Source organism: Equus asinus, chromosome 23, assembly GCF_041296235.1.
Source record: "Equus asinus isolate D_3611 breed Donkey chromosome 23, EquAss-T2T_v2, whole genome shotgun sequence".
NCBI lineage: Eukaryota > Metazoa > Chordata > Mammalia > Perissodactyla > Equidae > Equus > Equus asinus.
This window is the reverse complement of record NC_091812.1, coordinates 34,769,694-34,785,610: the sequence shown is the minus strand read 5'-3', so window position 1 is coordinate 34,785,610 and position 15,917 is coordinate 34,769,694. Positions and strand designations below refer to the sequence as shown.

Genomic DNA, 15,917 nt, shown 5'->3' with positions numbered 1-15,917 from the left:
TCCTAGATATTTTTCCCTCTAGCTGGCCCTGAAACACACCTGAAGAAATCATTATTACATTGTGTCCTTTGTCCTACGTGCATCTTTCTTCCTCTTCTTCACTGAGACACCCTCTCCATGGCCACCTTCTTCGCTTACAGCCTTCAAAGAACAAAACCTTGCTGGTGGCAGGCATTTGGTGTTTTTCTCTTTTGGTTGCTTGCCTGTGGGGAAGATGAAACTCTTCAAGCCAATGTCTTTGGTACCAGCTCATTCCTCAGTATGCGTTGAGATCTGTAGACCTTCGAAGCATTAAAACATTTGGGGAGACAGCATGGTGTCATGGGATAGAGCACATGAGCAGAAATTAAGCAGACTTGGGTCCAAATTCTAGCTTTGCGTCTTACCTCTGTGAAACTTTGAACAAAACACTTGACCTCTTTGATCTTTTGAGCCTGAACTTTAACAGGATTGATGAGGCTTAGCTGTTTTTGAATTTTATCTAAATGAAACAATACAGTAGGTATTTCTTTGTTATTGCTTTCTCTTACTCAATACTGTTTTTGAGATTCATTCAAGTTATTGCATGTAGCAATTGTTTGATCAATGGATTTTATGGTATTGCATTATACATTGCAAATCATTTGCCCATTTTACTTTGATGGATATTTGGGTTGTTTCAGTTATTATGAATTGTGATTCTATGATCATTTTTGCCAAATCTTGTGTACACACTCTGTTGAGTAATGTCACATGTTGGGTTCTCCAGGAAGCAGCTCTGAGAGAGAATTGCTTGCAGAAAGTTTATTCCTTTCTGCTGTCAATATCAACGTTGCCTTCAAAATCAATGCCTATGGGGGTGTAAGGAAGGAGGAATGGACAGAGAGAGACAAGTTAGACTGCAGTGTAGTCACAAAAAAGGCCTCAGCCAACCTATGGGGAGCTCTGGAGCTGAAATGGCCCTACAGAGGTGTGCCATATAGGCGCAGGGAGGCTAGATGTTTATACATCCCTCATTAGCCAGTCATTGGACTGTGGATTGACCCAGGGAAGGGAGCATGATTTTGAGTGAGACATCTCTCTTTGACAGAAAGTGGGGGTCACATCTGTGAGCTGTCAGCCATCAACAGTTCTAGCAGCTGAGGGAATGGGTGTTCGAGTCCTAAAAGTCCTAAAATATGAATGTGTGTGTGTGTTTATGTATGTGTTGGGGATGAAGCTGAGCAGGGCACCTCAGTGTCCCCTACATGTCATTAGTAATTTCTAGAAATTGAGTTGCTGGTTCATAGGATATGTGTATATTCATCTTTAATGGATATTGTCAAAGAGTATTTCAAAATGTTGTACCCAAATAGCATCTTAATTTAGATTCTGCAATCCCCAAGTGGAATATTACCACAAAGATAAAACAATATTTATAGTAGGGAAACAAATGTGAGAATATTCTATACATTAACTTAACATTTTCTGTATTATGGGGAAAGCAAAATTGAGACATTGGAATAGGCTATTTATCATTTTCTACCCTATGACTTGACATCCTGAAAACTGTCAGCATTGTTCAGGATATTCTGAAATCTAGTTATAGAATTAATAGATCCTAAAGACTTGCTTCTGTGCTGAGAAAAGAAAGGCAAGGAGATATATGAATTGACTGTTGCCTCAAATTTTGTTTTTCAGAGTGGCCAAATCAATGAAAGTCCCTGTGTATGAGACACCAGCTGGATGGAGATTCTTCTCAAATCTGATGGACTCGGGACGGTGCTCTCTGTGTGGAGAAGAGAGCTTCGGCACTGGTAGGCGTTGTTGGGTTGTGTTACTAAAGACGGTGGCTGCAGCCCTCAGTAACCCCAGTTTGGAGATTTGTGAGCCCACTGTGAATCAAAGGCTGGAGGAAGGGTTAATTAGAGGCAAAAAAAAAAAAAAAAAAAATCAGGGAAACTCAGTGGGATATGTGCTATGATATACTCACCCTTTCTGCCTATTTCTTCTTTTTAAAAATTTATGTTTCCTTAAAAAATATTATGGAAATTAAAAAAAATTTCTGAGTAAGGAAACCATCATATTGAATTCCTATGTGTTCATCATCTAGTTTCAACCATCATCAGCTCATGGTCAATACTGCTTTATCTCTACCCTCATCCTCAAGGGGAGCCCTCTTCCCTGATTATTGTAAAGCAATCCCCTGTGTGAATCTTTAAGTATTAGGGCTATTGTCACTCTTTTGTCTTTTGTCTTGCATAATTTCCAAGAAGTGGGCTCTAATTCTCAATTCTGTTCTTCTGTATTTAAATTTCTCTCTACCTCATCTCTGGCTACCTTCAATATTTTCTTTTTGTCTTTTGTTTTCAACAGTTTAATTATAATTTGGGTATGTATATTTTGTTTTAAATCATGCTTGGTGTTCTCTGGGATTCTTAGATCTGTTCTTTGTTATCTTTCATTAGTTTTAGAAAATTTGCCATTATTTTTTCAAATATTTCTCCTCCCCCATTCTCTCTCTCTTCTTCTTCTGGGATTCCAATTACACGAGTGTTAGACACCTTGTGACCATATGTTGTCTCAGAGCTCTTACAAGCACTGTTTGCTTTTGTTTATTCTTTTTTTCTTTTTGTGTTTCAGTTAGATAATATCTATTGGCATAATTTTAAGTCATTGATTCTTTCCTTAGCTGTGTCCAATCTGCTGATGAGCCTGTGGAGAAATTCTTCATCTCTGATACTGTGTTTTTCATTTCTAGCATTTCTCTTTGACTCTTTTTTTATAATTTTCATCTCTCTGATGAAATTTCCCATCTGTTTATATATGTTGTTGATCTTTTCCATTGGGCCATTTAACATATTAAATATAGTTATTTTAAACTCCCTATATGATAGTTCCAATATCTAGTTCATCTCTCACTCTGATTATCTTGATTGCTTTATTCCTTGATAAAGCAATAGTTTATTCTTTCTTGCTTTTTATATATCATAATTTTTCATTGAATGCTGGACATTATGTATATAAGAACAGTAGAGACTCAGATAAATAATATTTTTATGCAGAAATGGGCACACCTCTTCTGTCAGGCCATTAGTGTGTAGGGGAAGAATTTGTACATATAGAGATGAAAGGACAGGATCTTGTCAGTGGAGGGAGCAATGTCAAGAAAGGAATAGAGGTGGGAGAGCAGGGGACATGTGTTATAAGTAGCCAGTTGTTCAGTTTGTCTAGAGCAGTGTTTTCCAAAGACGAATCGAGACTCACTTGGGGTCATGAGATTAATATAACGTCATAAACAGCTTTTTAAAATAATTTAGTAGACTAGAAACTATCAGAATGCATTGTGTTTCATAAAGGTAAATGTTATTTTGGGAAATATGCATTTATAAATACGCACACAGGTATCTATGTGTATACTAGGTCTCGTTACAAAATGTGTTTATTGTGGGTCATGGCCAAAAACATCTGAAAAGCACTGGTCTATAGCAGGGGTCAGAAAACTTTTTCTGTAAAGGGCCAACCAGATAGTAGATATTTTAGGCTTTGCAGACCAGCAGGCTACATACGGTCTCTTTCATAATTACTCAGCTCTGCCATTGTAGCACAAAAGCAGCCATAGACAATACATAAACAAATGAGTACGGCTATATTCCAATAAAAATTTACTTACAAAAATAGGCCTAAGTCCGAATTTGGCCCTTGGGCTGAAGTTCGCTAACCTCTGGCATATAGGGTAGGGTGGAGGAGGGAGTATCAAGAAACAGAACTGGAAATATGAGTGATGAGGGGCCAACTTTTGAAGCCCTTTGCCTGCCTGGCTTAGATGCTGGGACTTGACTCAACTGGAAATAGGAAACCACAGTCTGCACAGGAGGGGGATCTGTGTGCAGACGCTTGTCAGCAAGCTTTGCTTTCAGACAGATATGCTGATTGCAACATGCAGGCTGGACTAGAAGGGAATTTTAGTCTCTCACTGTTATATCTGTTTATCATTTTCCTTTCAAAGAGCACAAGAGATTTTTCAATGTAAAGACCTCTAACAGTGTTGCCTTCTCCACTCTTCTGCAGGGTCAGGTGACATTAGCCTGATTTGACAGATAAAGCTCCCGAGCCCAAGAAGTAGTTAAGTGACTCTTCCAGGGCCCCAGAGCCTGGCAAAGGCCTCCACTTGAATTAAATTACAGTTGAACTGAAAGACAGGTCTCCTGCCCTGCGGCATATGCCGTATTGCACTGTGCTGCTCAGTCTTGCCGATGAGAGCAATGACTGAGTCCACCTCTGAAGCACTCAACAGTAAATGACTGTTAGAAGGCCTGAGGAACTGGACCACTCAGTCTTGGAAGGAGAAAGTGGCCTCATTTTGCTCTTGTACTGGGCTTTATTAATGCCAGTTCTTGGAGAGGCACTGAGCTGGTTGTGTCAGAATCACCTGGAAAGCTTGCTAACGATACAGACTTTCTATCCTACCCGGACTTGGAATCTCTGGAAGGATGGAGGCTGAGAACCTGCATTTTAAATAAGTATCCTCATGTGATTCTGATGTGCGGTCAGAAGTAGGAAACACTGTTCTGGTGAAAGCCAGTATTTTTGTTTTGCACCAGGAATGGTAGAAAGAGTGTGCCTGAGATGCCACACCAGGTTTGGTCCAGAAAGTCTAGAGGCCCAGGAATGTGAGGCTGACAATTATGTTCAAGACCCTCACCTGCCTCTTATGGACAAACCACGTGGCTTTCCTGACCCTCGGTTGCAACCTGTAAAAGCTAGCTAATCGCAGGAGCTCCCTAGCTACCTTGGGATATGGTTTTCAGAATTAAGTAAGCTAATCAAGAGAGGAGAAAGTAGAGAGATAGAAAGGTTTTAGACCTGAGTCTGGGGAGACACTTCTAAAATTTACCCACGCTTTCTCAAGTGGAGGCCTTTTGCAGTGTCTCTGGGGCATGAAGCTGTGTACCAACTAGGAAGGCATAGTTTAGTGCCAAGAAAGCTTGAAAATAGGAATCTGCCTCAGTTTCAAGAATACGACACTGTTTGTCCAATACGAGCAGGATACATCCTGCGTGGAAATTTCCCTTGCCGGCTTCTTGAGCTCCCAGAATTTTCCAAGGTAACAAGCTGGTGATAGGATCAGAGTTCAGGCTTCTCTCCCATGGAAAGGTCTAGTTCCTGGACAATAGGAAATCTGTATTTATTGCTCTGTCAAAGAACCAAGGCCATTTAAGAGGCAAAATGATCTTTTGTGCCAGGAGCAGGTATTCATCCACTCCCTGGGAAGGACCTTGGAAAACTGCTGTACAGAGAGAAGGGAGAAGGTTATATAAATACTTTTAGAAGAAAACAGTTCATCTAAATGGCATTCTGGCTACTTTTCTAAAGTTCTGAGTTTGAAGGAATCTGGACATATTTCCATACACAAAAGGGAATGTACCAAAATACTAAAGCTAAGATCTAAAAAACCAAAAACTTTGAAGTTTTTTGGCATTTGTTAATGTTCTACTGGTTTCCATCATTTTCATCAGTTTCTAAGACGTCATACCATTTTGGGAGATTATGAATTGTCACAGCCCAGAGCTTGTCTCTTTACAAATAGCACTGAAGAATTGCTCTGTTTGTGAAAACCTGGAAGAGCTCCAAGCTTGACCACCATCTTGAGTAGTACTATTACTTTTACTGTGTATTTTTTAAAAGCTAATGTCACTCACCACACAAATTTGCCAAATAGAATCAAGCAATTCAACAATGTCTATTGTTTCCAAGAAAGTCCTCTTTGTTGAGTTTTTCACAATAATAACAGTTATTTTTTTAAAATGAGCCCTTAGTAAGTGCCAGGGCATTGCTAAACCTTTTGTATATGCATCCATCTCTTTCTGGAAATTTAGAATTGAATCCAGGTCTCCAGGCACCAACATGACTTATCCATCATTGTCACCCTAACGTTTTTCACTATGAACTCTGCAGTACAGCCTGGTGCTCTTGAAGTTGGCTATTTTCACATCTGCTCAGTCTGTAGCACAAAAGGAAGAGGCCCAGAGTATGTGTATATTCTGTGTTGCAGGAAATCTTGAGTATCTTTCTAGCCTTTTGTGATTTGCTGGATCCCCCTGCTTGCCATGCAGAAATTGTAAATTGTCTGAGGACAAGGGCTGTGTCCATTTTGTTCAGCTCTATTTCTTTGATATATAACAGGCCTTGAGTAAGTGTTTGTAGGATGGATCAAAGGGTAGAAGAATGGATGGAAGCATGGAAGGAAGGATGGAAGGAAGGAAGGAAGGAAGGACAGAAGGTTGAAAAGATGGATGGAAGCAAAGAAGGAAGGAAGAAACAAAGAATTTCCATTTTGGTATTTCTTCTGTACATTATTAGTAATGATATTTTTATCATTCTTGAGTGGATGTATTTCTGGAGATCTGGGCATTTGGGTATCCCAAGACTTGGGAAGATTCATAAAAACAAAACCACACAAATATAGACCGGTTGGCAGGGGATGAGGAGTGATATTATGAATTACGGCAAAATCAGAATTACATAAAGTTTAAAAATAAAGTTTTGATATTTTCAATCATCATATAATTGTCAGCACAAATTAGTAGCTAAGAAAGTGCTTCTCAGAAGACTCCTTCCCAAAACCTATGTTAATGACCAGATTTTACATTTTAAATACTAAGTATTTGTAATTTGTGTTATTAACATTTATTTCCTGTATGTGGGTTGCTGACAATTACCTGTAAATAGCCGGTTCAGCAGTGGGTGGGGTTCCAGCTTCAGTGATCTTTGTATATACTAAATTCTTATGGCGTTTAGCTTAGCCGTTCTCTGCTCTATTGTCTTATGGTTCAAATGATTGACTTATTTGCCAGTTGCTTTGTGAATGAATGTTTTGTTTCCCCTAACAGTTACACAGTTTATAACACTTTTCAGGGCCATGCCTCTTTCATTTATGTTTCACACGTGAACCATGTATATCCTAATTCAAGGTTGGGTTCGCTGTGGTGCTGTTGAACAAATATTGAGTAGGTTTAACTGTCTCTTATTTATACAATTATTTATACAGTTATTTTATTTAATATTGTATATTTTTTAACAAAGGAAAACTTGAGTTCATTTCCTTTCTAGGTGATCATTAAACATTTGGCTGTTTTCCCATCCAGTCTGTAGGACAGAGAGAGAGGCCCATATATCTGAATTTCAGATTATTGAGGTTCTACCACTTTTCTTTCTCTTATTTGAGGCCAGTTTGTATAAATTTGGCTGGGGAGCAGATGTGATGTGAGGAGGCTGTGATGACAGCATTATCAGCACTAGGAGAGCAGTTTCTCTGCTGGCCTAGTTGAATCAGACTGTGTGCACACGTGCAATTCAGTCTTGGCTGGGCCAGAACACAGAGGTGCTCTGATTGACATCCCCAAGAGCCTCCTTGTAAAGTCCGAAAACTGAAACTCCCTTCTGGACTCTCTACAAACGATCAACCCCTATGCTGGGAAACAGAGCTCCCACATGGAGTGGGAAGAACGTCTCCATCACATAAAATCCTTTTCTTGGGGTCTCCACAGTTCCAGTTTCATTGACCCTTCAATTCCTCCTCCAAGATGATGAAAAGTGGCAAGAGGAGGTGTGTGACACCTAAGTGTGGAGTGGAAACAAAGGGATGGGGCCTCTGGGCCTGTGTCCACACTTACCAGTGCATTCTGGGAGTGGGAATCCTGGGAAATTATGGCCCTTAGCCACAGATTGAAGAATTCCAACCATACTAAGGGTTTCTTTTCACAATGTCTACTAAGCGGCTTTTAACAAGGGGATTCATCCCTGGTATTTCAGATGCAATCCTTAAAATTGTGCTTTGAGACTTCCCCACCCGATCTCTACTAGTCGCTAGGTGGCCCCACTAAGAACAAAGTATAATGACTATAGAGTGACAGGTCCTCAGCCCTGTGGTACAGTCCTTAAATCCACTGGAGAGACTTCTGGTTCAGCTATGACCTGTCCAGGAACGATTCTTAGAGAGTTGTGTGACAAGAAACAGGATGGGCTGTATGAGTTAGGAGGTCCCACTGTCCCTTACCTTCCTGTGCTGGTGTGCCTGTGTAAGGGAAGTACATCAGCTGGCCGGCCATGATATTGTTAGTGCTTTCCCCTTCCCTAGGGTGAATGGCTTGACTGCCTTAGAGCATGTGTTAATGAAATAGTGCCAATACATATTATTTATTGAGCACCTCCTAAGTGATAGATACAATGCTTAGGGCCTCTTATATGTTATTTCACTGAGATTTCTCAAAAATGAAATGAAGTGGGGACCACAATGACTCCCATTTTACAGATGAGATAATTGAGGCTTAGGGAGGAAGGCCAAGCCGCTGGCCAAGGTCTCATTGGCAGAGCCAAGATCCAAACCCAGTCTCACTGGCTCCACAGTGCCCTGCTGCCCCTGTTTAAGGAGATGGCAAGGGGCCATTTTCTCCTATCTGGTTATTCTTTTAGATGGGGCTGGAATGCATGCTGGGGAACTTGGGAGAACGGGTGTCATGTAAACAACACAGCATCAGGAGTTGACAGACTCGGCTCCAATCTTGCCTCCCCTCCACGTGGATGAAATACCTTACACAGATCACTTAACTTCTCTGGGCCTCAGTTTCCTCACTTATATGATGAATCTGTCCAAAGGGATGATCTGTAAAGCTTTTTCCAATGTAACATTTCAGGTTGCTTCTAGCTAGCTAGCTGCTTTTAATGAGGAGCGAATCTGATGAATTATATCAAACGACAGACTAAAGTTTCCCTCAGTCGCTTATTTTTCATTCAATGAATGTTTACCACATACCTTTTTGGGCCAGGGCCAGGATAGAGTGGTGAGTAATTTCAGACATAGGCCCTTCCCTCATTGAGTTTACAGTGTGTTGCTCTGGTCAGGATATTAACGAAAAGCCCTGCAGCATATTTGTGTCAAACACTATTGTTATTATTATCATCATCAAATTTATTGTTACAAAGTATTATTCATTGGGAGCCATGTTGCCCAGGGCACAGGGTGAGCTCCATCTGTCAGTAACTGCCATCATCTTACCTTTCTGAGCTGACAGCTGACTCTGACATGCTTATATGCAGGATAGCTTTGTTCTCTTAGTGAAATTTTAGAGCATTTATTTTTTTAAAAAGAATTTATTTTTAAGCACAAGAAAGTGCCAATTTTTCCATGAACTTTGCCTTTTGGCTAGATTTTAAAAATTGAACATAAGCAGTTTGAGACATGAAAAAGAAAAAAACAACAAAAAACCTGTCACAATTCTGTAGCATGCTCTCAAATTTCAGATTCACCTGCAGGGAGTGTCTCCCAGCTTTCCCTCATAACTCCAGGATTTTTAAAAGACAAATCCTTGTCTTGAGTGGATAAAAAGAGGATGGGAAGAATTTCACCACAAATTAATGAAAACTTCATTTGTAAATGAAAGTGGTATATTGATATGAGAGGAAAAGTAAAGGGAAATTTGGCAACTTTTCTCAAATGTCTCGTGTGAGAAGATAGCAATGCAAATTCATTACCCAAATCTTCAGAAGGGCTGCCTCACCTCTAACCATGTGGGGCATTTTACCTGCTTTATTGCAACTCCTCAGGCCCACTGTCACTACGGGGCTGTTCTAGTTAAGCCCATAGGCGTTGGAGCCAACAGCCAAGGTTTGAATTTTATTTTCACTACTTAGTTGCCGTGTGACCTCGTGCAAATGACCTAACCTCAATCGCTTACCTGTAAAAAGGAGCTATCAGATGCGAAAATTAGATAATAGATCTATAAAATGCTGAGTATAGTGCCTGGTGCCTCGCTGTTAATCGAAGAATGGAATTTATCTTGTTTTTGTGATTCTGCTTCAAGAGCAAGTATGTATGTATATATGCATACACACACCTCCTGTCCGTCTCTGACTCCAGGAAACGCGTGTGCCAAGTCTGCGCTGAGTGTGCACATATCCTAAAACCCATCGGGAACCTCTCTGAGTGGATGGCCTTTCTTATCAGGTGACCAACCATCCTGGTGTGCCTGGGACTGAGAAATTTCCTGGGTTGTGGGACATTTAGCGCTAAAACTGGGGAAGTCCCAGGCAAACTGGGAGAGTTGGTTACCCCAAAGTTGGCAAAACCGTTACAGGTTTTACAGACAAAAAGGGCAGGGAGAAACCATGACGCTGAAGATGACTCCAGCGAGAGCCAGCCACCTGAGCAAAGCCAGTGGCATCCATTGCCCTAGAGACCAGTGGCCACTTTCCTTCAGTGCCAAATTCAAACAAAAAGAGGAAGAGGACTAATTCACTGCCCCTAAGCAATCTACCCCTAATATGGGACTATTTTGAGTACCTTTCTCCTAAAGCAGTGGTTTTCAACCCTGGCTGCCTGTGAGAATCACCCCAGGAACCTTAAAAAAACTATACTGATGCCTGGGTTCCATTGCCAAAAATTCTTATCTTATTGGTCCAGGGTGTGGCCTGAGTGTTGGTGTTTTTTTATAAGTTCTTTATGTGACCTAATGTGCAACCTGGGTTGAGAATCGCTAACCTATTTTCCAGTCAGCCATAGTGCAAAATGATTTCTATTTTCCTAATTGACAAATTCAGACTTTCCTGACCCGAGTTTCAGCTGAGATGGCTTGATCCGTTAGTAACGTGTGTGATGTTTTATTGAGTTGCTTTGCCCATGCTGGGCTTTCCATTTGAAGAAAATTCCTTTGAGATGATTGAGTCCTCTCTTTATTTTCCCCTCTTCTTTTGTGAGGTCACTGTACTTACTGGTATAATGCCTAGCTCAAAGTAATATGGTTTTAAAGCTTGAGAAATTTCAAAGTCTAATTTGGGTGGAAAGAGAATACAGATGTTTCTGATGAGAAAAAATAGACCCTCTTTTTTGGACCAATTCTTGCTAGAGTCATGGTGAGGAAGAGCTGAGTGCCCTCCTTCTGATATCTGGTGCGGACAGCTATGTTTCTGGGTTACTCAGATTAAGTCTGAGCAGGCTTTAGGCTGGACTGACCTGGATGGAGGAAGGCAAGGTGAGCGGTACTTACAGGCTTTGGGAATATGGGTAAAAGCTCCTTGCAATGTCCTCAACCAGGTAGCAAGCTCTGGCTGCACAACCAGCCAGGAACCCAGAGGAAGCAAGCTTCAAAAGTTGTACTGGTATTATTCAGTGCTAAAAAGAAATGAGCTATCAAGCCATGAAAATTCATGAAGGAAACTTAAATGCATATTAGTAAGTGAAAGAAGCCAGTCTGAAAAGACTCCATACAGTGCGAGTCAAACTATATGATAACCTGGAAAAGGCAAAACTATGAAGATGGTCAAAAAAAGATTAGTGGTTGCCAGGGCCTAGGAGAGAGGAAAAGATGAATAAGTCAAACACAGAGGATTTTTAGGGCAATGAAACTATTCTGTATGATACCATAATGGTGGATATGTGTTTGTCAAAACCCATAGAACATACACTACCAAGAGTGAACACTAACATAAACTATGGACTTTGGGTAATAATGATGTATCAAGGTAGGTTCATCAGTTCTAACAAATGTCCCCCTCTGATAGGGGATGTTGATAGTGAGGAAGGTTGTGTTTGTGTGGGGATGGGGGTAGATGGGAACTCCCTGTACTTTTCGTTCAATTTTGCTGTGAAGCTAAAACTGCTCTAAAAATAAAGTCTATTAAAAAAATTGTACTGGCAATAATATGTGTAAATGTGACAGAAGAAGAATCTTTTTCTAGGATCTCATGTTTTAAAGACAGAGATGTGAACATGCGAAGTGAGAAAGTAAAAGAAATATCTTATTTGCTTTTTTTCCCTCAAAACAATAGTTTAACTATTCAGAGTGTTGAGATTTTGCCTGCAGAGAAAGGGGGTGAAATGCAGGCTGGGTGAGCCCTCTTCCACGCCCGCTCAGCAACAGGAGATGGCCACAGGGAATGTTGGTGTGAATCTGAAGTTTTGCCTTTGCTAGTGGGGTCTTCCTGTGGGGTGAGCAGACCCCATCCTCCAGCCCGGCTTCCACTAAGACTCATGTTCACCCCTCAGCAGCACACTCCTTCTCCATCCTCACTTTCTGTCAGGTACTGAAGCCTTCCAGGACATCCCTGATCCTCATCCCAAGACGTATGAGCCCCACAGTGGTGGGGCATGTTCAGTCTCTATGCTCCAAAAAGCTGTTAGTCTAAGAAATGGGATGATCCACAGATTTAAAGTTCCTCCCCTATTCATAAGTGGTATTGATCCCTTTAATAGCCCAACTAGCTCTTGGTAAATGCAATTGAATGTTTTCATATGTCAATTTCTACACACCGTTGACAACTTAAAAATTTTATTTTTTTCTGGTTTTGAAAATAGTACACATTTATTGTGGCAAAAGAAGAAGAAAAACACCTGTGATTCTAGCACTTCAGAGAGAACCATTGTTAATGGTTCGATGTATACCTTTTTGTTTACATATGCATCGGCATATATACATATCTACATATATTTTCCTACAAACATATACTGAATATTCTTTTTTGGTAAGCTGATTTTTTCCATTTATTAAAATTGGATGAACATCATTCTATGTGTTACTAAAGATTCTTATCCAATACTTGTCTACACAATAAGCTTTTGTGTGGATTTTCCAGATTATCCTATTCTTTAACAATTGGTATTTATTTTTCCAATTTTCCCCTCTTCTCTTAGCTACCTCAGAGTCTTGATGACCAAAAGTTAAGAAATAGAATAGCTGGGTCCAAAACTGGGCAATATTTTAAGACTATTGACCATGATTGCCAAATTATTCTTTCCAACTGTGCACGTTTACACTAACGCTTCACTGGTGCTGGGTATTCCCCTCCCCCAACCGACACTGGCTAATTTTGATGGTCCCCAAATAGTAGCCCACTTTGACTGCAGTGAGATTGAACATTTCTTCAAATGTTTTTGACTATTAATATTTTTCTCTCGAAAATTGCTCATTTGTGCCCTTCCACACAGTATTCTATTGTTTTTTTTCCTTATTGAATTATAAAAAATTTTTAAAAGTAAAGTCTGCTAGCCCTGTCATATATGGTGTGAACATTTCTCCCCTCCACTTTTACTCTGTTTGTAGTGGGGTTTCAGAAAACCATTTGATGCCTTTGGGTTTCTTGCATTTCTTGTTTAACTTACCTGTCACTGAGATGGCATTATAGGTCACTTGCCTTAAAGAGTTATTAAAACGAGAGTTGTACCCCCCAACACTCCCTCCAAAGCACACTGTGAGCATCCGGTGGAAACATCTGTGTAATCGCATCATCAATGTCTCTGTCCCCACCTCAAAGAGCTGTAAGGGGCACAGTTAATTTTACTTGATCATCGGCCCCTTAGGGATCTTGGCAAATGTTTAACTCGTAGGTGAGACTATCCAAGCCAACTCAACAATTTACTACGCACTTGGCTACAAATGGCTGAGGTGGGCTATTATGGGGCTGAAAGAACTTTGTCTCTCTACCACTAAATTGTGACATCTTATTTCACAGACTTAACAGCATCTAGTGGTTCTGTCTTCAGGTAATGTAATCCAGCTGGGGATCCAAGGTATGCAAAGCCCATATTTTAGAACAAAAGAGTATTTTTCTCTAGCCAGTAAATAAAATTGATTTTTTCAGCTATAAAAGGACAAAAGATTTTGAAATTATCCCACTGGGCACAGTTTCCTAGTTTTTTGGGCACTTGGCCATAAAGCTAACCCAGCATCTTCCAAACTTCTTCCATTTTTGTAGCAGTGTGAAGAGTTCTCTGGATGAGACTAGAGTCACTCCACGCTGTGATAATTAGTGCCCAGGGTCCTCTTAACTTAGAGGTAGCCACAATCGGACATCTGAAAGTGTCATCAGCAGGCCATTGATCAGTGTGTAGGAAGAAGGAAAGACTGATCCTTTTTACTTTTAAATATCTTCACTGCCGTCTCAGGGTTGTATGTCTTCCTTTTTGAGGAAAAACGTTTAACATTTAACACTGTAAATGAAACAAGAAGGGGAAGTGGTCTATAGCTTCATTGAGAAGTTGTTTAAGTTCACTAAGTTAACTTAGAAGTTGAAGTTAACTGAGGTATTATTTCAGTCCATTTTCAAGCTTTAAGCAGTTCTGTGCCACCAGGGCTCCTTTTTTGATTTTCTATATATGTTTCATAGCCTTGCAACCCAAGACTACTACTATTGTCCATTTTCATTGCTCTATTGTACGAAGAAATGGCTCACCCCCTAGTCCCAGTCCTCTGTCTGAAGACATTGCTATTGTTAGAGTCAGAGGATAAAATTAGATGAATAACTGAGAACAATTTGCCTCAAAATATGTCTGGAGGAATCAGCACCATGTTGGTACTTTATGTGAATTACCAACAGTAAAATCAACAGCAAAAACAACCACTTGTGACATCCCAGTCACTGTTCTAAATACCTAGGCATATTTAGTCACTTCATTCTGACAGTAAACCCGTGGAGTAGGGGACGTTATTGTTGCTATGTTGCAAATGAGGACAGCAAGTCACACAGAGGTAGGTGGCTGAGCCAGAATTTGAACATGAGCGATCAGACTTGCGAGCTTGCCCTCTGAACTTGATAAATTGATATGACAGACCCTCAAGATTGGCGATGGAGTCCGCATTTTACAGATGAGAAGTTGAGGCTCAGGAAGGTTAAGAACTGTGCAATAACATCTCATACACCTGGGAATTGCAGAGTTTGGTTTTAACCTCTAATTCCAAAACTTTCCCCATGCTTTCCCCATTATATGACGTTTCCTCCACTGCAACTAAGTAGTCCTAAGACTGCATAGCAAATTACCACAAACTGAGTGGCTTGAAACCACAGAAATTTATTCTCTCACGGTTCTGGAGGCCGGAAGTTCAAAATCAAAGTGTTTTGACAGGGCCACGCTTCCTCTGAAGGTTCCAGGGGAGAATCCTTTCTTTCCTCTTTCTATTTCTGGTGGCTCCGTGCATTCCTTGGCTTGTGGCCCCATAACTCTAGTCTCTGCCCCTGTCTTCACATAAGCTGCTCCTTTGTATTTCTCCTCTCTGTGTCTTCTCCTCTTCTTCTAAGAACTTGTCGTTGGAGTTAGGGCCCACCTGGATAATCCAGGATGATCTCATCTCAAGATCCTTAACTTAATTGTCTCTGCAAGACTGTTTTTCCAAATAAAGTCACATTCACAGGTTCTGCATGGACATATCTTCTCGGGGGGCACCATTCAACCCAACTCTAGGTAAAGTACACTACTCTAGGTAATGCAGTCTTTGCTGCTGTCATGCTCTGTGACATCATCACCCAGTTAATTTTTTTCATAGCCCTTGACCGTATTTGATACATCTTGTTTTTTTATTTGTCTACTTTCTATTGCCTGTCTCCACCTACTTGAATTCAAGCTTTACGAGTTAAGAGCTCTCTTGTTTACTGCTGAATCCCTAGTACCTAGACCAATGCTTGGTATGATCAAGGATCACCAAATATTTACTGAATGAATGATACCACTGGGCAAATGTCACATCAACTTGGCTCTTTGTTTCTTTCAACAATTTCCAGGATTTTACTTTATTTTTTGATATTATATTATGTTATTTGAATTTCAGTTGCATATTTTTGGAAATGAAGTATATTATGGGACATATGTTTAACACAACAGATAAATACATCCAATCATTTCAATATAACACTCAATTGCTAACTAGTCTTCATAGTTTATTTAGCTTTTACTTTTCCCCCAGGAACAAATCCTCAACAGAATATTTCTTTCTCCCTTAGGCTCTGATCACCTCCGGGAGAAAGATGGCCTCTGGGCTGTCTTGGTCTGGCTCTCCATTATTGCTGCCCGGAAGCAGAGTGTGGAGGAAATTGTCCGAGATCACTGGGCCAAATTTGGCCGCCACTACTATTGCAGGTGAGAAGGGTAAAAGTCTCTGTATGGATCCTGGGGAACTACTCTTGGAGAAGGT

General features: G+C 40.5%; 1 protein-coding gene across 1 annotated transcript in view; it reads left to right on the top strand.

Moving 5' to 3' along the window:
- The window catches only part of PGM5 (phosphoglucomutase 5), a 168,251-nt gene that overhangs the window by 104,939 nt on the left and 47,395 nt on the right, over window positions 1-15,917 (top strand). Inside the window, exons 7-8 of the mRNA XM_014846775.3 lie at window positions 1,660-1,775; window positions 15,727-15,862. Coding sequence (XP_014702261.1) covers window positions 1,660-1,775; window positions 15,727-15,862 — 252 coding nt within the window. The remainder of the gene's footprint in view (window positions 1-1,659; window positions 1,776-15,726; window positions 15,863-15,917) is intronic.